Raw genomic sequence first — 14,880 nt, forward strand, 5'->3', positions numbered from 1 at the left:
ATAAATTGCTTTGTTGGTTTTGGTGTAAGCTCAGGGCTAAAAACTCACTGTCACTTCCTCTGTGGTTTTTTTCATGTATTATATAACATTATATACATGTACAGTTAGGTTCATAATTTTGGTATTTTTGCCTGTGTACACCACCGCATTGATTTTTAACGAGCCTGCACAGTTCTGAAAAAAATCTTTGAACAGATGAAACCAACGAGTTCAGTTAAGTTTCAGTTAATAAACAGAAAACAGAGAGCAGCAGCTGAAGGTGGCTGTAGTAAAGGCCTAGCAGAGGATCTCAAGGGAGGCAACACAGCATTTGGTGATGTGCACGGGCTCTAGAAGGATTTTCATGCAAGTATTAAAAACAATCTCTAAAATTATGATAGTTTGTCCAGTTACTTTTGAGCCTCTGAAAATGGGGGATTATGTATAAAAATGGCTGTAATTCCTAAACAGTTTATGCAAATTTTTTGTAAAACCCCTTGGATTAAAAGCTGAAACTCTGCACCTTAATCACACTGTTGTTTCATTTGAAACCCACGTCGGTTGTGTAGTGAGGCAAAAACCACAAAAACTGAGTCCAAAAACCTGTGGGCCCAGCTGTAAATCCTCTTATTGAAACATGTACACAAAAAAGAGAAACTTATTTAATTAAACTGGCAGAAAAGTGTGTTTACTGTCAGGCTAAAGTACACATCATGTCTCACCCTTTTTATATAGTTCAAAACATAATAGTAGAAAATCAATTTCTGTTTTTCTACTGTGCTGAAGGGTTTATCAGAAGTGTAGTAATCAGTCTGATGTGGACTCAAGTATGTCCAGATGGCTGTATAAAGATCCTGGTGTGATGCTGCAGTTCTTCACAGTGACCGCTGGAGGGCACTAAAATCTCCTATTTCAGTGTGTATGATTCAATGGCAGAAACTGGTCTGTATCGGTTCTCAGTCATGCAAGTCACGGTAGTCTTAAGTAGTTGATTTGAAGGCAGCTGGTCTTCTTTTTTAAGGTTCTCCAAGCAATTCCACCTCTCATCCGAAAGGCCCCTCCAGGTCTAAAAGCCGATGGAGAGTTCTGATTTTAACCTTGGCAGTCACCTTGAAGTGGATCTGAGAGGCGTTTCAGCCCCCACTCACACCTTGGCTCATGTGACCTTAATGACACTGAGAGGTGAAGCATCTTACAGGAGTGGCCCATTAATTTTCCCAGGGGGGTCACATGAGAAACCAGGACTTTTGTGGAGATCCACACCAATAAGCTGAACCCAGTTCTGCTCAATGTTAATTTATCTTTATAAGCTTATTGGTGTGGTGCTACCTTCAACTCAAAGTCTTAATACTCCTACTTGAAATACAGTGATTTTTAGGATTTATTTGTATTACTTATTAACAGTGGTGTTATTTGGAATTGTGTTGAGAGACAGACAACCACTCACACTGATTTTTATCCATTATTTATTGCGTGATGAAATAAGACTTGCATTATGTTTAATTACCTCAATTTCACACAACCACAAATTCTGGTTGGGCACAGAAAAAAAGCTTTAATATGTTTACAAAACATGCAAATATTGACAGAGCACATTTTAAGGATATTTACACATAAAGATTGATATTCACCAAAAAAAAAAAAAAATGCTGCGTGATATAGTGCTGACAGACTCTGGCACTGACAAATTTTCACATTTCCCCATTTTAATGAGACAAACATCAAAAGCTGCTCATACCTGACCTCAAGCTGCACCACCCAGTGATAGGTTTTACTTTACAGCTCAGAAAACACACCTACTTCAGCAGCGGCAAACCAGTCACGTTGGTACTGAAACGGCATTTTCCTGAACCAAATGCTGTCTTTCACATGCAACAAGAAAAGGTAGCAGAAACAATGAGCTATCGTGTGATTATCATGTACTCAGAGTCCTCCAGCCTGTCTGTGATAAAGAATCTCAATGATTCACTCGACAGTATTAAACAGGAAATCTCAGCAACAAAGATGTAAAGTGTAACAAATCTCCAGATCAACAGACACGACAGTTTATGTACAATATAAATAATGCATCTATGAAACCCCTTCAGTCATCATTCCTTTTCCAACGTGAAATTCAGCATTTGTGGGATGCAGCTACTGGGTAACATTGGAAACTGCTGCCAGTTTTGGTTCAGTCTGTGTACATTTAGTGCACATGGACAAAAAAAATTACAAGCCAGTGTACAAACTACGTTTGAGGTCCTTCTTAAAAAGAGCCCCGAGAGTCAATCACAGCTTAAAACTCTGGAATCAAAATGTTGATTGTCAGTAGCTGAAGAACTACAATTTACGTAGCTCCAAAGCACACAGTCTATGGTCCACACGTGGTTACTAATGGATGTGAAATCGTTTCAACATTTTTATACCCAGAAAAATGGGAATGATTTGAAAAAGGGAAATGTGATACAGATAACAGAGACTGAAAAAAAATTAACACATCATAATTAGCCGTTTTTTTTTTTTAAACCAAACATGAAATGTAGGTGTTGTATTAATAGTAACAGTGTTCATCGTTTATAAAGATCCATACCATCGTCCTGCTTTTCTTCTCATTTCTCTAAAGTCTCAAAACTCTTACCAAGTCAATCCTTCATGTTGATAAAATAGATGTTTTAATAAAACAGGCCTCCCCTTTCAACAGCTGTTTCTGCACTTTTAGCTGTCTGTTGAGCCGCTTCCCTTATTCTTATTGCGGCTGAGAGGGAAAGTGGATTTGCTCTGTGGCTGGGTCATTTTGCTGGCAAGGTAGACAAAGGGTTCAATGAGTGTACGTCGGTCCACCACCGACACCTCCCACAGACGCACCTTCTCATTCTTCGCCCAATTCTGGGCCACGTTTGAGTCAACTCTCCTCTCATCCTGCTTGTCCAGCTTATTACCCAGCACAACAATGGTTACCTATAGATCAGATTGTCAAGTTAGTTCATCATCAGTCAAATCTCTACCACTGCTCACGTCAGAGTTTACTGTGTGCTTCACTACATCTATTGTGGCTTCAGCTACAGCAGGTTGTCTCCTGAGAGTGAAATCGGATTGGTAGGAACCAGCAATCAATAATTTAGAAATATCATCCTAATACACAGGGCAGAATCCTAGAGACCTGCATCAGACCCAAAAGGCTTTCAAGCTGCTGTGTCATGAATTTATAAAAGCTTGGCATCCCTCTTTAAGTACACATTAATGAAACATGACCGCCAAGGCAAGGTTACAACAGTGACTGTAACCTGACAACTAATGTTACAATATTAAATAACAATACATTGTATATACTGGTGCCGAATATTCTGCTGAGTTATGTATTCTATATTGTACTGCTTTCATCCATCCATCCATTTTCTTTGCTTACCCAATTTCGGGGGGTACACCCTGGGCAAGGTCGCCAGTCCAATCCAAGGCCAACACACAGAGAGAAACAAACATTCATGCTCACATTCACATTCACATCTGCTGCCAGTTCAGAATTGCCATTTAACCCAACCCATGCATGTCTTTGAACTGGGAAGCTGGACTACCCGGAGAGAATCCACACAAGCCCAAAGAGGACCCCACACTGAAAGACTGGTGGGTTCAAACACAGGACTTTCTTACTGTGAGGCAGCAGTTCTAACCGCTGCACCACCGTGCTGCCCGTACTGTTTTCATGTATATCCATTTATTAAAAGCAACTGATCTTAAAGTTTTGAGGTCTACCAATCAAACCCCATAACCTCACCATGCACATACTGCTTACCTCTTTCTTGTCTCTGTGGCGATCAATGTCTTTCTTAAGGGTCTCCATTCGCTTAAAGGACTCTTTACTATCAATGCTGTAAACTAGTACAAAGCCATCAGCAAAAGTGAAGTAATGTCGGGGAAACTCCACTCCATCCCGGAGTCCACGGGTGTCATAGAAGCGCACCTGCTCTCGTGTGCCGCGGTCGGTTTCTATGGAGCCTATATAGATATCCTCGAGGGTCTCCATGGGCTCTGAACCTAACGAGAGATGAGCAAAGATGGACACAAATAGTGTGACACGCTGTACAAATATTAAGATGATTTCTTGTGCAATTAAGAATCTTAGCTAAACGTTTTTACATTACATAGTATGTAACAAAGCATCATTTGAAAAAATGTGCAATAAATGTATTCAATGTAACACGAGAGTCTTAGATGTTACTAAATTTTTTTATACAACTGTTACATACTGTTAACTCGTCCAACATTGTTGAGTAAACTCAATTCAATTCCATTAATTTTATGTATATAGCACTAAATCACAACAACAGTCGCCTCAAGGTGTTTTTACTATAAGGTCTTTAAAGGCCTTACAGTAAAGCTACTTTCAGTTGCTCCCTTATTAACAACAGGGTGCTACATTTTTGATTTGTCAGATTTTTCGTGATGCGCAAGCACTAAGTGAGAAGGAAAAAAAACTCCCTTTTAACAGGAAGAAACCTCTGGAAGAACCAGGCTCAGGGAGGGGCAGCTGTCTGTCTCAACCAGCTGGGGGTGAGGGGAAAAGAACAGAAAAAGGTGGGCTCTGTACCTGGCTAAATCATGGTAGTAAATCACCATGGTAATTTATACTGAACACATAACCTAGTCAGGAGATGGATTTGTTCCAAGTTTTAGTTTGAAATCATCTGAAAGAGCCACATTTTACTGATTATTTTATTTACAGCATGTTTTGAGTGGAATGTAGATTCTCTGCTGGGGGAATATTTTTTTTATGTGCAAGTTGTTACTGTAAGCTGTATCTTACTAAAACCACTGAATGAAGTGCAGACTGTGCGTAGCATTATCATGGGAATGTGCATGCATTAATGTGGTGATGCAAAAAAATGTATAAATGTTGCTAGATTTGATTTTCATCTGCTGCAAAGGCTTTTCTATACTGCTGAAATTACAGTTATTCGAACACACAACACACCAATAATGCATGTTCAATCATTACAATTAATTTCACTTTGATCTGCTGACAAACTAAAACAATTTCCATGTCTTCTTTATTAGGCTACGGGACAGTAACCTTTAATATTTAAATGGATCCAGTTTAAAGTTTCACAGTCCTAATGTGCAACCATCAAGTTAGAAATAAACAGCAACACAGAGAGTGGACTCAGTGGTAAAATAATTACTTGAATTAAAATGTTGACTTTACCACTCTGTGAGATTAGATTAGATTAAACTTTATTAATCCCTTTAGGGATTAATAAAAAAATTGTCAGGGAAATTAAAGGCAATAAACCCCAAGATTAATTCTTTTCTGCGGCATTAATCTATTTCTTATTTGCAATAGTGTTGCATTTTTAATCACCATTTTATCATCATTATCAGATAACGTCTCTGATTGGAGTAGGCAGCACTTACAGGGATCATTTTGTGCATTAGAGGAGTTGCATGACCGGCAAAACGCTCATTTTTATGTGACTACTGACAGAGTCTGAAGCAGAACACTTGGCTTAACAGAGAAAGTTGAAGGTACCGTTGTGATACCTGTTATCTCCAACTGGGGTTTTGGGTTTTATTGAGACAGCTAAAAAAGCCTGCCTATGTTGAACTTCATTCGTAGTATACCCCTCTGATTTGTATTTTCGTGAGCAAGTATTATATGTAGTATTATATGAAATTAACTAGAATTTAATCAATATCTATGTTTATTCAACTACTATTCACTAATGAGTTCAGCCATAAAATGAATTTAAACTGTCGCAGTCCGTTATACGCAATTAATGGCAGACAGAGAGACTACTTGAACTGTAACATCAACACTGTTGAGTCAACAAATCCTGCAACTTGACAGGTCTCATCCACACTGACTTACTTATTTCCTTTGACTGGCTGAGGTAATAAATTATGCAAGAAGCGACATACCTGCGACATGATTGGCATACAGCAGTTGCTCTAACACAGCCGTTTTTCCTACTGCAGCCTGACCACACACCACCACTTTACAGCTTTTACCCATGACGATTTCTCACTTTCTGGATATAAAATCTGTTTAGGGAAAAAGAAGCAAAGAGCAAAAAACCACAAACTTAGTACCGACAGCTGCACAATACTGTAGCACACTTCATTTAGGTACTCGTGTAGATAAATTGTGCTGATGCACGCACTAACTAACTTACAAGTAATAAGGACCCACTACCAAAAACATAAACGTATGTGTCGCATATTTATCTTAAGGTGTAAAATAGCAAACGTTGGCTAACTTGGAGACGTTTGCAAAGAAATAGCTTAGCATTAGCTTCGGGAAAACTAAATCCACTATATGACACGGCCAGCCACTAATGTTGCCTAGATATGACAAACTCTATTAAAACGTGTCTTCAAAAAATACATACACCAATACTGGTGGCGGGTTTGTCTATATTTCTTAGCTAATCGGAATTGTTTTGCTTACTAGAAGGCGCTTTCCTTACCAAATGACTACTTCCTGTTTATGTTGTACGTAATGACTGCAGTATGTAGCCCCGCCCTTCTCATTGACGGCAAAATGGCGACGGATAGCTGTGATGCTGTGAACATGGATCCTGACATGGAACTGCTCAGCGACGAAGAATTAGAAAGGTTCGGGAAATTACTAATTTGTTGTCAGCGGGCGAGACCCATGTATAACAAAGTCTTTTACTGATATGTTCAATCAAAAGCCTACGCCGTGTTAATTTTCTTGTCGCACCATGACAGCTAACTAGCACGCTACCGCTAACAGTTTAGCCAAATTTGGCCCAGCAAAAGCATCTAGCTTGGTTGTCCTCCACTTCAGCTAGTGCTTGTGTGGGATTTCTGGGTTTCGCTCACAGTAACATCTGTAAGTCGGTGGTTAGTTTTCATGCGTAAAAGTTGATCGGACTGAGACTTTCGCTTTCACATCCCAGAAATAACTAAAGATGGCTAATTACTTAACGACACCATTCACTCAATGTGTGTTCGTGATGTAAAGTATGAAAGGCCTCCAAAAAAAGTAACGGCAGTAACCCCACTGGATGGTGTCATATGTTCCTGGCTCTGCTTCTCCAAATAACTGCGTGTTGGCTGGGAATAGATGAGCGCTTGTCCTGCTGGTTTGACTCGCTCTATGTTTAACTAACACAGTCCAGTAACCTGTCAAACGCACATTGCGCCTTTCTTTTTTCTTTACTCGAGATTGTGATTATGGTGCCTTACTGTTAAAGTAATACTAGTAAAAAAAATAAAATAAAATCATTATCTACCTGTAATCAAGAGACAAAAACAGGCTCAGCAAGTCGACTGCTACTTTTCTTACCACATGCCGTATGTTTTCCTCTTTTCACTTTTCTTAGACTTGCCTGCAGGCTTTGTTTGATTTCTGTCTTTTTGCTCACTTCTACACAGGGAGGCAGAGAGCTTCAAAGAGCAAGGCAATGCCTTTTATGTCAAGAAGGATTATGCAGAAGCTTTCAATTATTACACTAAGGCAATTGGTAATTATTGCTGAACAATTCTGCTATATATTTTTATGGATAGCAAGTATCATGGTTTCTCACGTGGATGAGAATTTTAACGTTTAGGTTCAGTATGTCTGGTAGAACATTAAGAACATTTTCTTAATTTTGCATAACAGATATGTGCCCAAAGAATGCAAGTTACTATGGAAATCGAGCAGCGACGCTAATGATGCTGTGCCGGTACAGAGAAGCGCTAGAGGATTGCCAGCAAGCAGTACGATTAGACAGCACCTTCATCAAGGTGGGTTTCAGAGTGCAAGATATTAAATTCTTTTAGCTGTGAGTTTTGTCCTTTTAATTTTTCTAGAACAATAATTCTGACTGGTTTTGCACAGCTTTAAAATCTGTAGTTTCCTGTAGATCTTGCATAAGTCACCAAATTTACATAAGTGATTTCTGCCTGTAGTATTATGAGGCTAATAAATGCATAAGCTGCAGCACATCCTTGTTGTAAGTTGTGGTATAATAGCATATTGCATAACAGAGAAATAATTTAGGCGTAGTCATACATTTTAATGAGGTTGTTAATTACAGGATATTATCACTTTAGACCGTGAACTGTAAATCTTTTACTTACAGGGCCATCTGCGAGAGGGCAAGTGCCACCTGTCGCTTGGGAATGCTATGGCTGCCAGCCGCTGTTTCCAGAGGGTTCTGGAGCTGGAGCCAGACAACAGCCAGGCCCAGCAGGAGGTGAGTTGGCCTCAGTTTCAGAGAGCATGACCTAACAACTTGGACATGATTAACTACTATCAAATGGGCTTTGGCCAAGCCAGTGCAAATGAAGAGGAAATGGATTTAAATGGAAATTCACAAGTGGTAGTTCACAATCACCTTTACTTATTCTAACCTGGATTTACTAAGCATGACTAGCAGCTTCTGTGAAGCACTCAAGTTATTTGACTACTGTGCGTGCGTCGTCCTCGTTGTTACTGAATACTGTAAATTCCTTTGACAGCTCAAGAATGCAGAATCTATCCTTGAATACGAGAGAATGGCAGAGATTGGATTTGAGAAGAGAGACTTCAGGATGGTAAACTACTCAGTATATACAGCTTTTATTTTATTTTTTTTTTAATTGTGTTATTTGTGAGGTGCATTATGTCACAAATACCTGCCATGTCAAGCATCACATACTGCACATATCTCTGCTTGTGTTTAGGTTGTGTTTTGCATGGACCGTGCCTTGGATTCTGCCTCAGCTTGTCACAAGTTCAAGATACTAAAGGCAGAGTGTTTAGCGCTGCTGGGGCGATACCCCGAGGCTCAGTCTGTAGCCAGGTGAGAATGCATACTTGAAAAAATTATTTTTTTTTTTTTTTTCTATTTACATTATTGAAAATTGTTACAATAAGTTCAGGCTGACAGGATGGAGAAAAGTCACTGAAGTGTGCAATTCCCTTAACATGAACTGCAACAAAACAGTAAGCCTTTATCACAGAGGTTCATTGAAATGTACAAGCAGTGATTTTCATGCAGGTTGCATAACTGGACGCTGGTACTGGTACAGCTCCTTTTTATTCACTCCAAATCACACTGAAAATTTAGATTGCCTGTGGTGTGTTTGTGTGGTGCTTCCTGTATTTTCTGAGTGGTTGGAACGGTCATTGTCACGATTTAAAGCTCCTTTTTTACAAACCATTAATTTAAAAACTGTCTGGTCTTCTCCTTCCTTTACTGGCATGCCTGGTACCACAAACACTGTCATTTGCTGCAGAGAAGCAGTGTACTGTTTCAGAGATGAACTGCTTCTTTAACGACGGTTTTCCAACACTGTTTTTGTGTGATTTACTTTTTATAATTTCATGTTTCGTTTTGCCATTGCTGTTAATTATGTCTTTCTATTCAGTGATATTCTTCGAATGGACTCTACTAATGCGGATGCTCTGTACGTGCGTGGTCTTTGTCTGTACTATGAGGACTGCATTGACAAGGCCGTCCAGTTCTTTGTCCAGGCCCTGCGTATGGCTCCTGACCACGACAAGGCTCGACTTGCGTGCAGAGTGAGTAATTTAGAAATTAAAACTTAAATTGCTTTAAATATAGCAAAAAAAGAAAGAAATGTAACAACTTCTTTCATCCAATCTGCTTGAGATTTGTGTTCATTTAGCTCACAGGAGCTTTTAAAGCTGTTGTATGAATTGTCTTCCCAGAATGCCAAAGCACTAAAAGCCAAGAAGGAGGAAGGGAACAAGGCATTCAAGGAGGGAAACTATGAGGCAGCATATGATCTGTACTCTGAAGCACTAACAATAGACCCCAATAACATCAAGACAAATGCCAAGCTGTACTGTAATAGAGCTACTGTCGGATCAAAGGTGAGACATGCCACTGGTTGCATTAAAATGTGACAAATTGTGAGAATTGTAAAATGAACCTCAACATTGTCAGTTTTTCATTTTAAGCAATGCATATGGAAACCACAACATGTGGTCAAAGCTAAATGTCAGTGTAATCTCACAAAACCAATTTTTGGCCCATAACTAATTACACTACTGTGCAGTAGTCTTGAGCCACCTCTCATTTATTTATATTTTGCTTCCAAGGAACCAGACTTTTAAAGTGATCTTGAGCAATAATTCTCCAGGCTTGCTGAAGTTTTTCTTTGGCTTTTGGCTGCTTTTTCATTTATTTCCCATCCCGTCCTTGTACCTGACCATTTTCAGAGGAATGTTTTTGTTTTTGTTTAATACATTTAATCCTGACATATGAATCATTGAAGCAGACAACTTAGCAAATTACCAATGTTAGATTGTATCTTTAGATACTTTGTTACTAGCAGCCTGTCACACAAACACATAATTTGTTCCCATTTCACTATGCCAAAGATAACAGTTTGACAGGCATAAAATAGTATTTTGGGACCAACAAGATGATTCCCAAAAAATTGGCAGATCTTATCTACAGCAGATGAACAGTACCTGTAAATCATTATCTTAAGAAATAGGAAAAAAAAAAACTCCAGCAAAGACCTGACACAGAACCTTCAGTTGATCAATCTACTGTTCACTGAAGCCTCATCAGAAATGGTCTCAGTGAAAGGGTGACTGTCAAGAATCATTCTTATGGAAGGGAAATGGGAGAAAAGGTTGAGGTATGCCGGATCACACAAGAAATGCACTGAAAAATCAGTGTTACAGCTTCATGGATCCAAATGTTACATTATTGGTTCAAATAGTTGTGAATGTATACGGAGAACATCTGGAGAGGTACAGCAGTGAGCGTCTATAGCCATCGTGGTGGAGGGTTGGGGATCTTGTCAAAATTGATGGAATGATGAAAACAGGAAAGGACCATCAGGTATTGATCCACTGTGCACTACTGTCTGGAAAGCATCTGGTTGGCACCGGCTTTATTTTTCAGAACGTCCGTGTTCCCAAACACACTGCCAGTGTAGTAAAATCCTGCCTGGTTAGAAGAACACGCAGTGAAACACAGTCAGTCATGGATCGGCCTCCTCAGACCTCAACACTATTGAAGCAGTGCGGGATCATCGTGACAGAGAATGAAGGCAGCCAGCATCCAAACAAGAGCTTTGAATGTCCTTCAGCCTGGAGAACCATTCCTGAAGAGTACTTACTTCTATACTGTACTTTCATGGATATTTGGATGTTTCAGTAAATCACTGCACCTATATCTCATTTTCCTGGTAGAATTTAAACAAATAAGGGGTGGCTCATAACTTATGCAGAATATTGTACAACACTTTCACCCAAAATGATGGCATTTTATATCCAAAAGGTGAAAGGTCAAATCCACTGTGACATCATTATGGAATGTGAAAAAACTTTTCTGGATTATTTAGTATCATTTCTTGGGAGCAGAAGGGGAGATTGTGACCATTCTTTAGATACTGAAATATTAACAATAATCTTAGCAAAAAACCCCAAACCCCTGTAACTCCTATATTAGTTAATTAAATTCTGGTTACAGGCATATTATAATAATGTTGATTGCAAGCCTTCAGACATACATAATACATAGCTTTTCTTCAGTCAAATAAATTAGTTGGCCCCGGTTTTTATCGGTCTCTGACCTTTGTTTTGTTTTTGTTTCCCATTTTGTGCTTTCTTCAGTTACATCTGCAGATTTAGGTCACTACGTTTTCATGTCTCTGCTTCACATGGTTAAATTTTCTTTTTCTTTGAAAGCTCAAGAAACTAGAACAGGCCATTGAAGACTGCACGAAGGCCATCAAACTGGATGAGACCTACATCAAAGCCTATTTAAGGAGAGCACAGTGGTATGTCTAAGGTTCCTTAGTTTGCCGTTAGTAGAGACACCGTTTTAATAAACAGAAACTTCACTCTTACCTACGCTTACATATTTTATTATTATTCAAATTGTGTAATGAACTGATAACAGACTTGTGTTTGCTGTCCTGCAGCTACATGGACACAGAGCAGTATGAAGAGGCAGTGCGGGACTATGAAAAGGTTTACCAGACAGAGAAGACAAAAGGTCAGAGGCAACCTGTTCTGCTGTGATTGAGCATACCCCCTCACAGCTCTTCTTTTGCACATAATGGCATTATTTGACTGTTATTACTGTTATTAAGTTGCCACACTATAGACATTATGTAACAGCAAGCTTTTACAAATGCAGGGCTTGTTAATCTGCCTGGTTTGATGTTTTTGTTTGTTTTGTTTTTATTACCTAGAACACAAACAACTCCTGAAAAATGCCCAGCTGGAATTGAAGAAAAGCAAGCGGAAAGATTATTACAAAATCCTCGGGGTGGATAAGAACGCCACCGAAGAGGAGATCAAGAAAGCTTACCGCAAACGGGCACTTTTACATCACCCAGGTGCTTCATTTCTACATAAACTAATTATCACAGGAACAAAAGTTCCCCAAATAAATTCTAGGGGGAAATATTTTGCAGCAGCAAAGGATGGTGATATAACTTCCAATGAAAAGAGAGACTTTTGAAATGAAAGTTCATTTAGATAATCCTTTAAAGTAACTGCCTAAATAAGTGCCGGAGGTGTTTTAAATATACAACCGCTCAGTGATTCCCTTTCATTTTCTTTTTTTTTTTTAAGACCGTCACAGCAGCGCTACTCCCGAGGTACAGAAAGAAGAGGAGAAGAAGTTTAAGGAGGTGGGCGAGGCTTTCAGTGTGCTTTCCGACGCAAAGAAGAAGTCTCGCTACGACAGCGGACAGGATCTGGAGGATGACGGCATGAACATGGGAGGTGAGCGTTGGCGCAGGGTGTTAGGTCTCAAGGATGAACAGATTGAAATGCGAATGTGCGGGCTTTGCGATGAAGTGCGTAGGAAATTTCAGCCTGATAGTTCTTTGTGTTGACTTTGCTTCTTTTTATTGTGTTTTCTCTTCCCCAGATTTTGATGCCAACAACATTTTCAAGGCGTTCTTTGGCGGTCCGGGGGGTTTTAGTTTCGAAGGTAATATATGTTCTGTTTGAATGTAGAAGTCTGTGAGAAAAATCTGGCCCTCTGCCACCAATTTGGAAAGACTCACAATCTGAGAATACAGTAAATGCTAATGATTTTGTTTTTATCATTTTCAGCATCTGGACCTGGAAATTTCTTCTTCCAGTTTGGTTAATTGGAAGATTCGACTACCTAAACAGTTACTACATCAGGACTTTCCAACAACGTCAACCCCGCAACCCATCATCTGTATTTAATAACTGACTGATTTGCAAGTCAGTTTCTTGTCTATGCCATTGACTGAATGAATGCAACCCAATGCAGCAAATGCCCATCTAGCAAGGACAACAAGGTGGCTCAAACTGAGTTGGTAGTTTTACTGGTTTTGGATTTAGTTTTCTTCCTTCCAGAATTAAACAAACTTGAAAGTCAGTAATGGCTAACAGCACTGGTCCAAATAGTCTTTTTTTTTTGAGATAGGAAAGATTGCATTGTATCAGAGCTTTTAGGAGTCCACGCAGGAAATGCCATCCTGGGGAAACTCGAGCAAGCTATTATCCTGCTCATCTCAACTTACTGCTGAGGGGGGGGGTTATTCTCTGCATGACAGTTAATAACTTGCTCAGTGATTTGTGAAGGAAATCACTGAGCAAGCAGCACCACCCCCTTTTTCAAGAATCTGTCAGACAGACAGTTGGCTGCTACAAATTCGCACTGAAAACTGCCTCCTTGTCATAAGCCTTTGGGAGCACTCAATCATTTTTTTTTTTTTTTTTTGGGCAAACTTGACAACCGCTGGAGTCTAGACTTGCGCATGTAATACAGCCGAAGCACACTAGAAAGACAGCAGAGGAGACAGCTGTGCTGGCTTTGTTGCCAGCAAAGCCCCCCCCTCCCTCCTGTTAATTTACGTTCGATGTTGCCATTCACGGATTGCTGCGTTGTACATTTTACTGGAATGTAAAGTGATTTGTGATGATAGTTGATTATTTTTTTTCCATTTTTTTTTTTTTTTATTGTCATAATGTATATTTATTGTAAATTTGCTGTTTGATAGAAACGTCAGTCTAAGATGAAGATGTTCTTCTGTGATTGAAAGCGGCACCCATTGTGAGCACTTCATTGGAAAAAAGAAAAACCTCAGGAAGATGATTGATTTGCCAGGTCTGCATGAGATTTTCAGATAAAATAGATTACAGTATGTGTTATTTGGTAGCAATGCAAGCTGTTTGATTTTATTCAGTGCAATAGATGGACACAGAATAGAGGAAATATTGCACCACATAAAGTGAAATCTGTTTGCTGTTGTCTAAAACATTCAGGCGCCGTGTGTTGATTTGAAACCTGGGCATGTTTAATCATTTCTTGATGAGTCCATTGGTGCACTTGATGAAGAAGAGTGTCCTCATTTTTACTCTGATTGTTTTTGCTCTTTATGGTGAGATCATCCACTCTTTTCCCTTGAAAAGTACCAGCCATGACAATAAAGTTGGCCTCCTCTTGGTTTCCCCTAGATTCTTTCTTTTGCTTTAGATTAGTACTGACAGTAATGGCTTTATAATCATTATATAGATTGCTGTAGGAGTGAGTCCTGCAATCCAGCATTTTGTGCCAAAAAAAAAAAAAATTTCTGTTATTTGCCAAAAACAAAGATTGCTGGTATTTAAATTGATGCAAATGACTTGGGGGAGTACATTATCTGTCAACCATATCTCTCAGGAATGTTTTGAGCCAGTACATTCTTGTCACAAGGTAGAAGCTGCAGGTAGATTTTGGCAGGTAAAAAAATGTCTTTTTCAAGACACCTCTGGCCAAGAGAGGAGCAAAAATTGCAACAAATATAACGGTTCCATATTAAGTGGCCAAAAAGGACTGGATTTATTATAATGTAGAACACAGAGTAGATGCAGCAACGTAGAGCCATAAAGATACTTGCAAACATATATTGTTGTGTGATTAAAACAGTCATTCGACATTTTGATTCCCTAAATGCTCCAAAAACAAGTGCTGAGGAGGT

The 14,880-nt window shown here is 39.2% G+C and overlaps 2 protein-coding genes across 5 annotated transcripts; one reads left to right on the forward strand and one right to left on the reverse strand.

Annotated features, from left to right (window-relative positions):
• Positions 1–1,508: 1,508 nt before the first annotated feature.
• nkiras2 (NFKB inhibitor interacting Ras-like 2) lies at positions 1,509–6,455 on the reverse strand. 4 transcript variants are annotated; one of them, XM_030735316.1, is made up of 4 exons: positions 6,420–6,455; positions 5,872–5,994; positions 3,749–3,990; positions 1,509–2,916 (listed from the first exon to the last, which is right to left on the reverse strand). In XM_030735316.1, the coding sequence occupies exons 2-4, from the start codon at positions 5,963–5,965 to the stop codon at positions 2,674–2,676; spliced, it is 579 nt and encodes a 192-aa protein (XP_030591176.1). In that variant the 5' UTR covers positions 5,966–5,994; positions 6,420–6,455; the 3' UTR covers positions 1,509–2,673. The 4 variants fall into 4 exon arrangements, with proteins under 4 accessions (XP_030591176.1, XP_030591175.1, XP_030591179.1 ...); XM_030735315.1 differs by having other exon boundaries at positions 6,401–6,436; XM_030735319.1 differs by lacking the exon at positions 6,420–6,455 and adding an exon at positions 6,342–6,407.
• Positions 6,449–14,376, forward strand: dnajc7 (DnaJ (Hsp40) homolog, subfamily C, member 7). The gene is made up of 14 exons (XM_030735314.1): positions 6,449–6,567; positions 7,354–7,442; positions 7,583–7,707; positions 8,046–8,159; positions 8,425–8,499; positions 8,629–8,747; positions 9,316–9,469; positions 9,620–9,784; positions 11,618–11,709; positions 11,854–11,927; positions 12,127–12,273; positions 12,512–12,664; positions 12,813–12,875; positions 13,001–14,376. The coding sequence occupies exons 1-14, from the start codon at positions 6,452–6,454 to the stop codon at positions 13,036–13,038; spliced, it is 1,524 nt and encodes a 507-aa protein (XP_030591174.1). The 5' UTR covers positions 6,449–6,451; the 3' UTR covers positions 13,039–14,376.
• Positions 14,377–14,880: the final 504 nt, after the last annotated feature.

This window comes from Archocentrus centrarchus, chromosome 8, assembly GCF_007364275.1.
Source record: "Archocentrus centrarchus isolate MPI-CPG fArcCen1 chromosome 8, fArcCen1, whole genome shotgun sequence".
Classification (NCBI taxonomy): Eukaryota; Metazoa; Chordata; class Actinopteri; order Cichliformes; family Cichlidae; genus Archocentrus; species Archocentrus centrarchus.

Coding starts and splice junctions, on each gene's coding strand:
- nkiras2 (XM_030735316.1), bottom strand. CDS start 5,965: ATGGGTAAAAGCTGTAAAGTGGTGGTGTGTGGTCAGGCTGCAGTAGGA. Junction 3,991..5,871: donor GTATGCCAATCATGTCGCAG/GTATGTCGCTTC, acceptor ATCTCTCGTTAG/GTTCAGAGCCCATGGAGACC. Junction 2,917..3,748: donor GCCACAGAGACAAGAAAGAG/GTAAGCAGTATG, acceptor TCTGATCTATAG/GTAACCATTGTTGTGCTGGG.
- dnajc7 (XM_030735314.1), top strand. CDS start 6,452: ATGACTGCAGTATGTAGCCCCGCCCTTCTCATTGACGGCAAAATGGCG. Junction 8,500..8,628: donor AGAAGAGAGACTTCAGGATG/GTAAACTACTCA, acceptor GCTTGTGTTTAG/GTTGTGTTTTGCATGGACCG. Junction 12,665..12,812: donor TGACGGCATGAACATGGGAG/GTGAGCGTTGGC, acceptor TCTCTTCCCCAG/ATTTTGATGCCAACAACATT.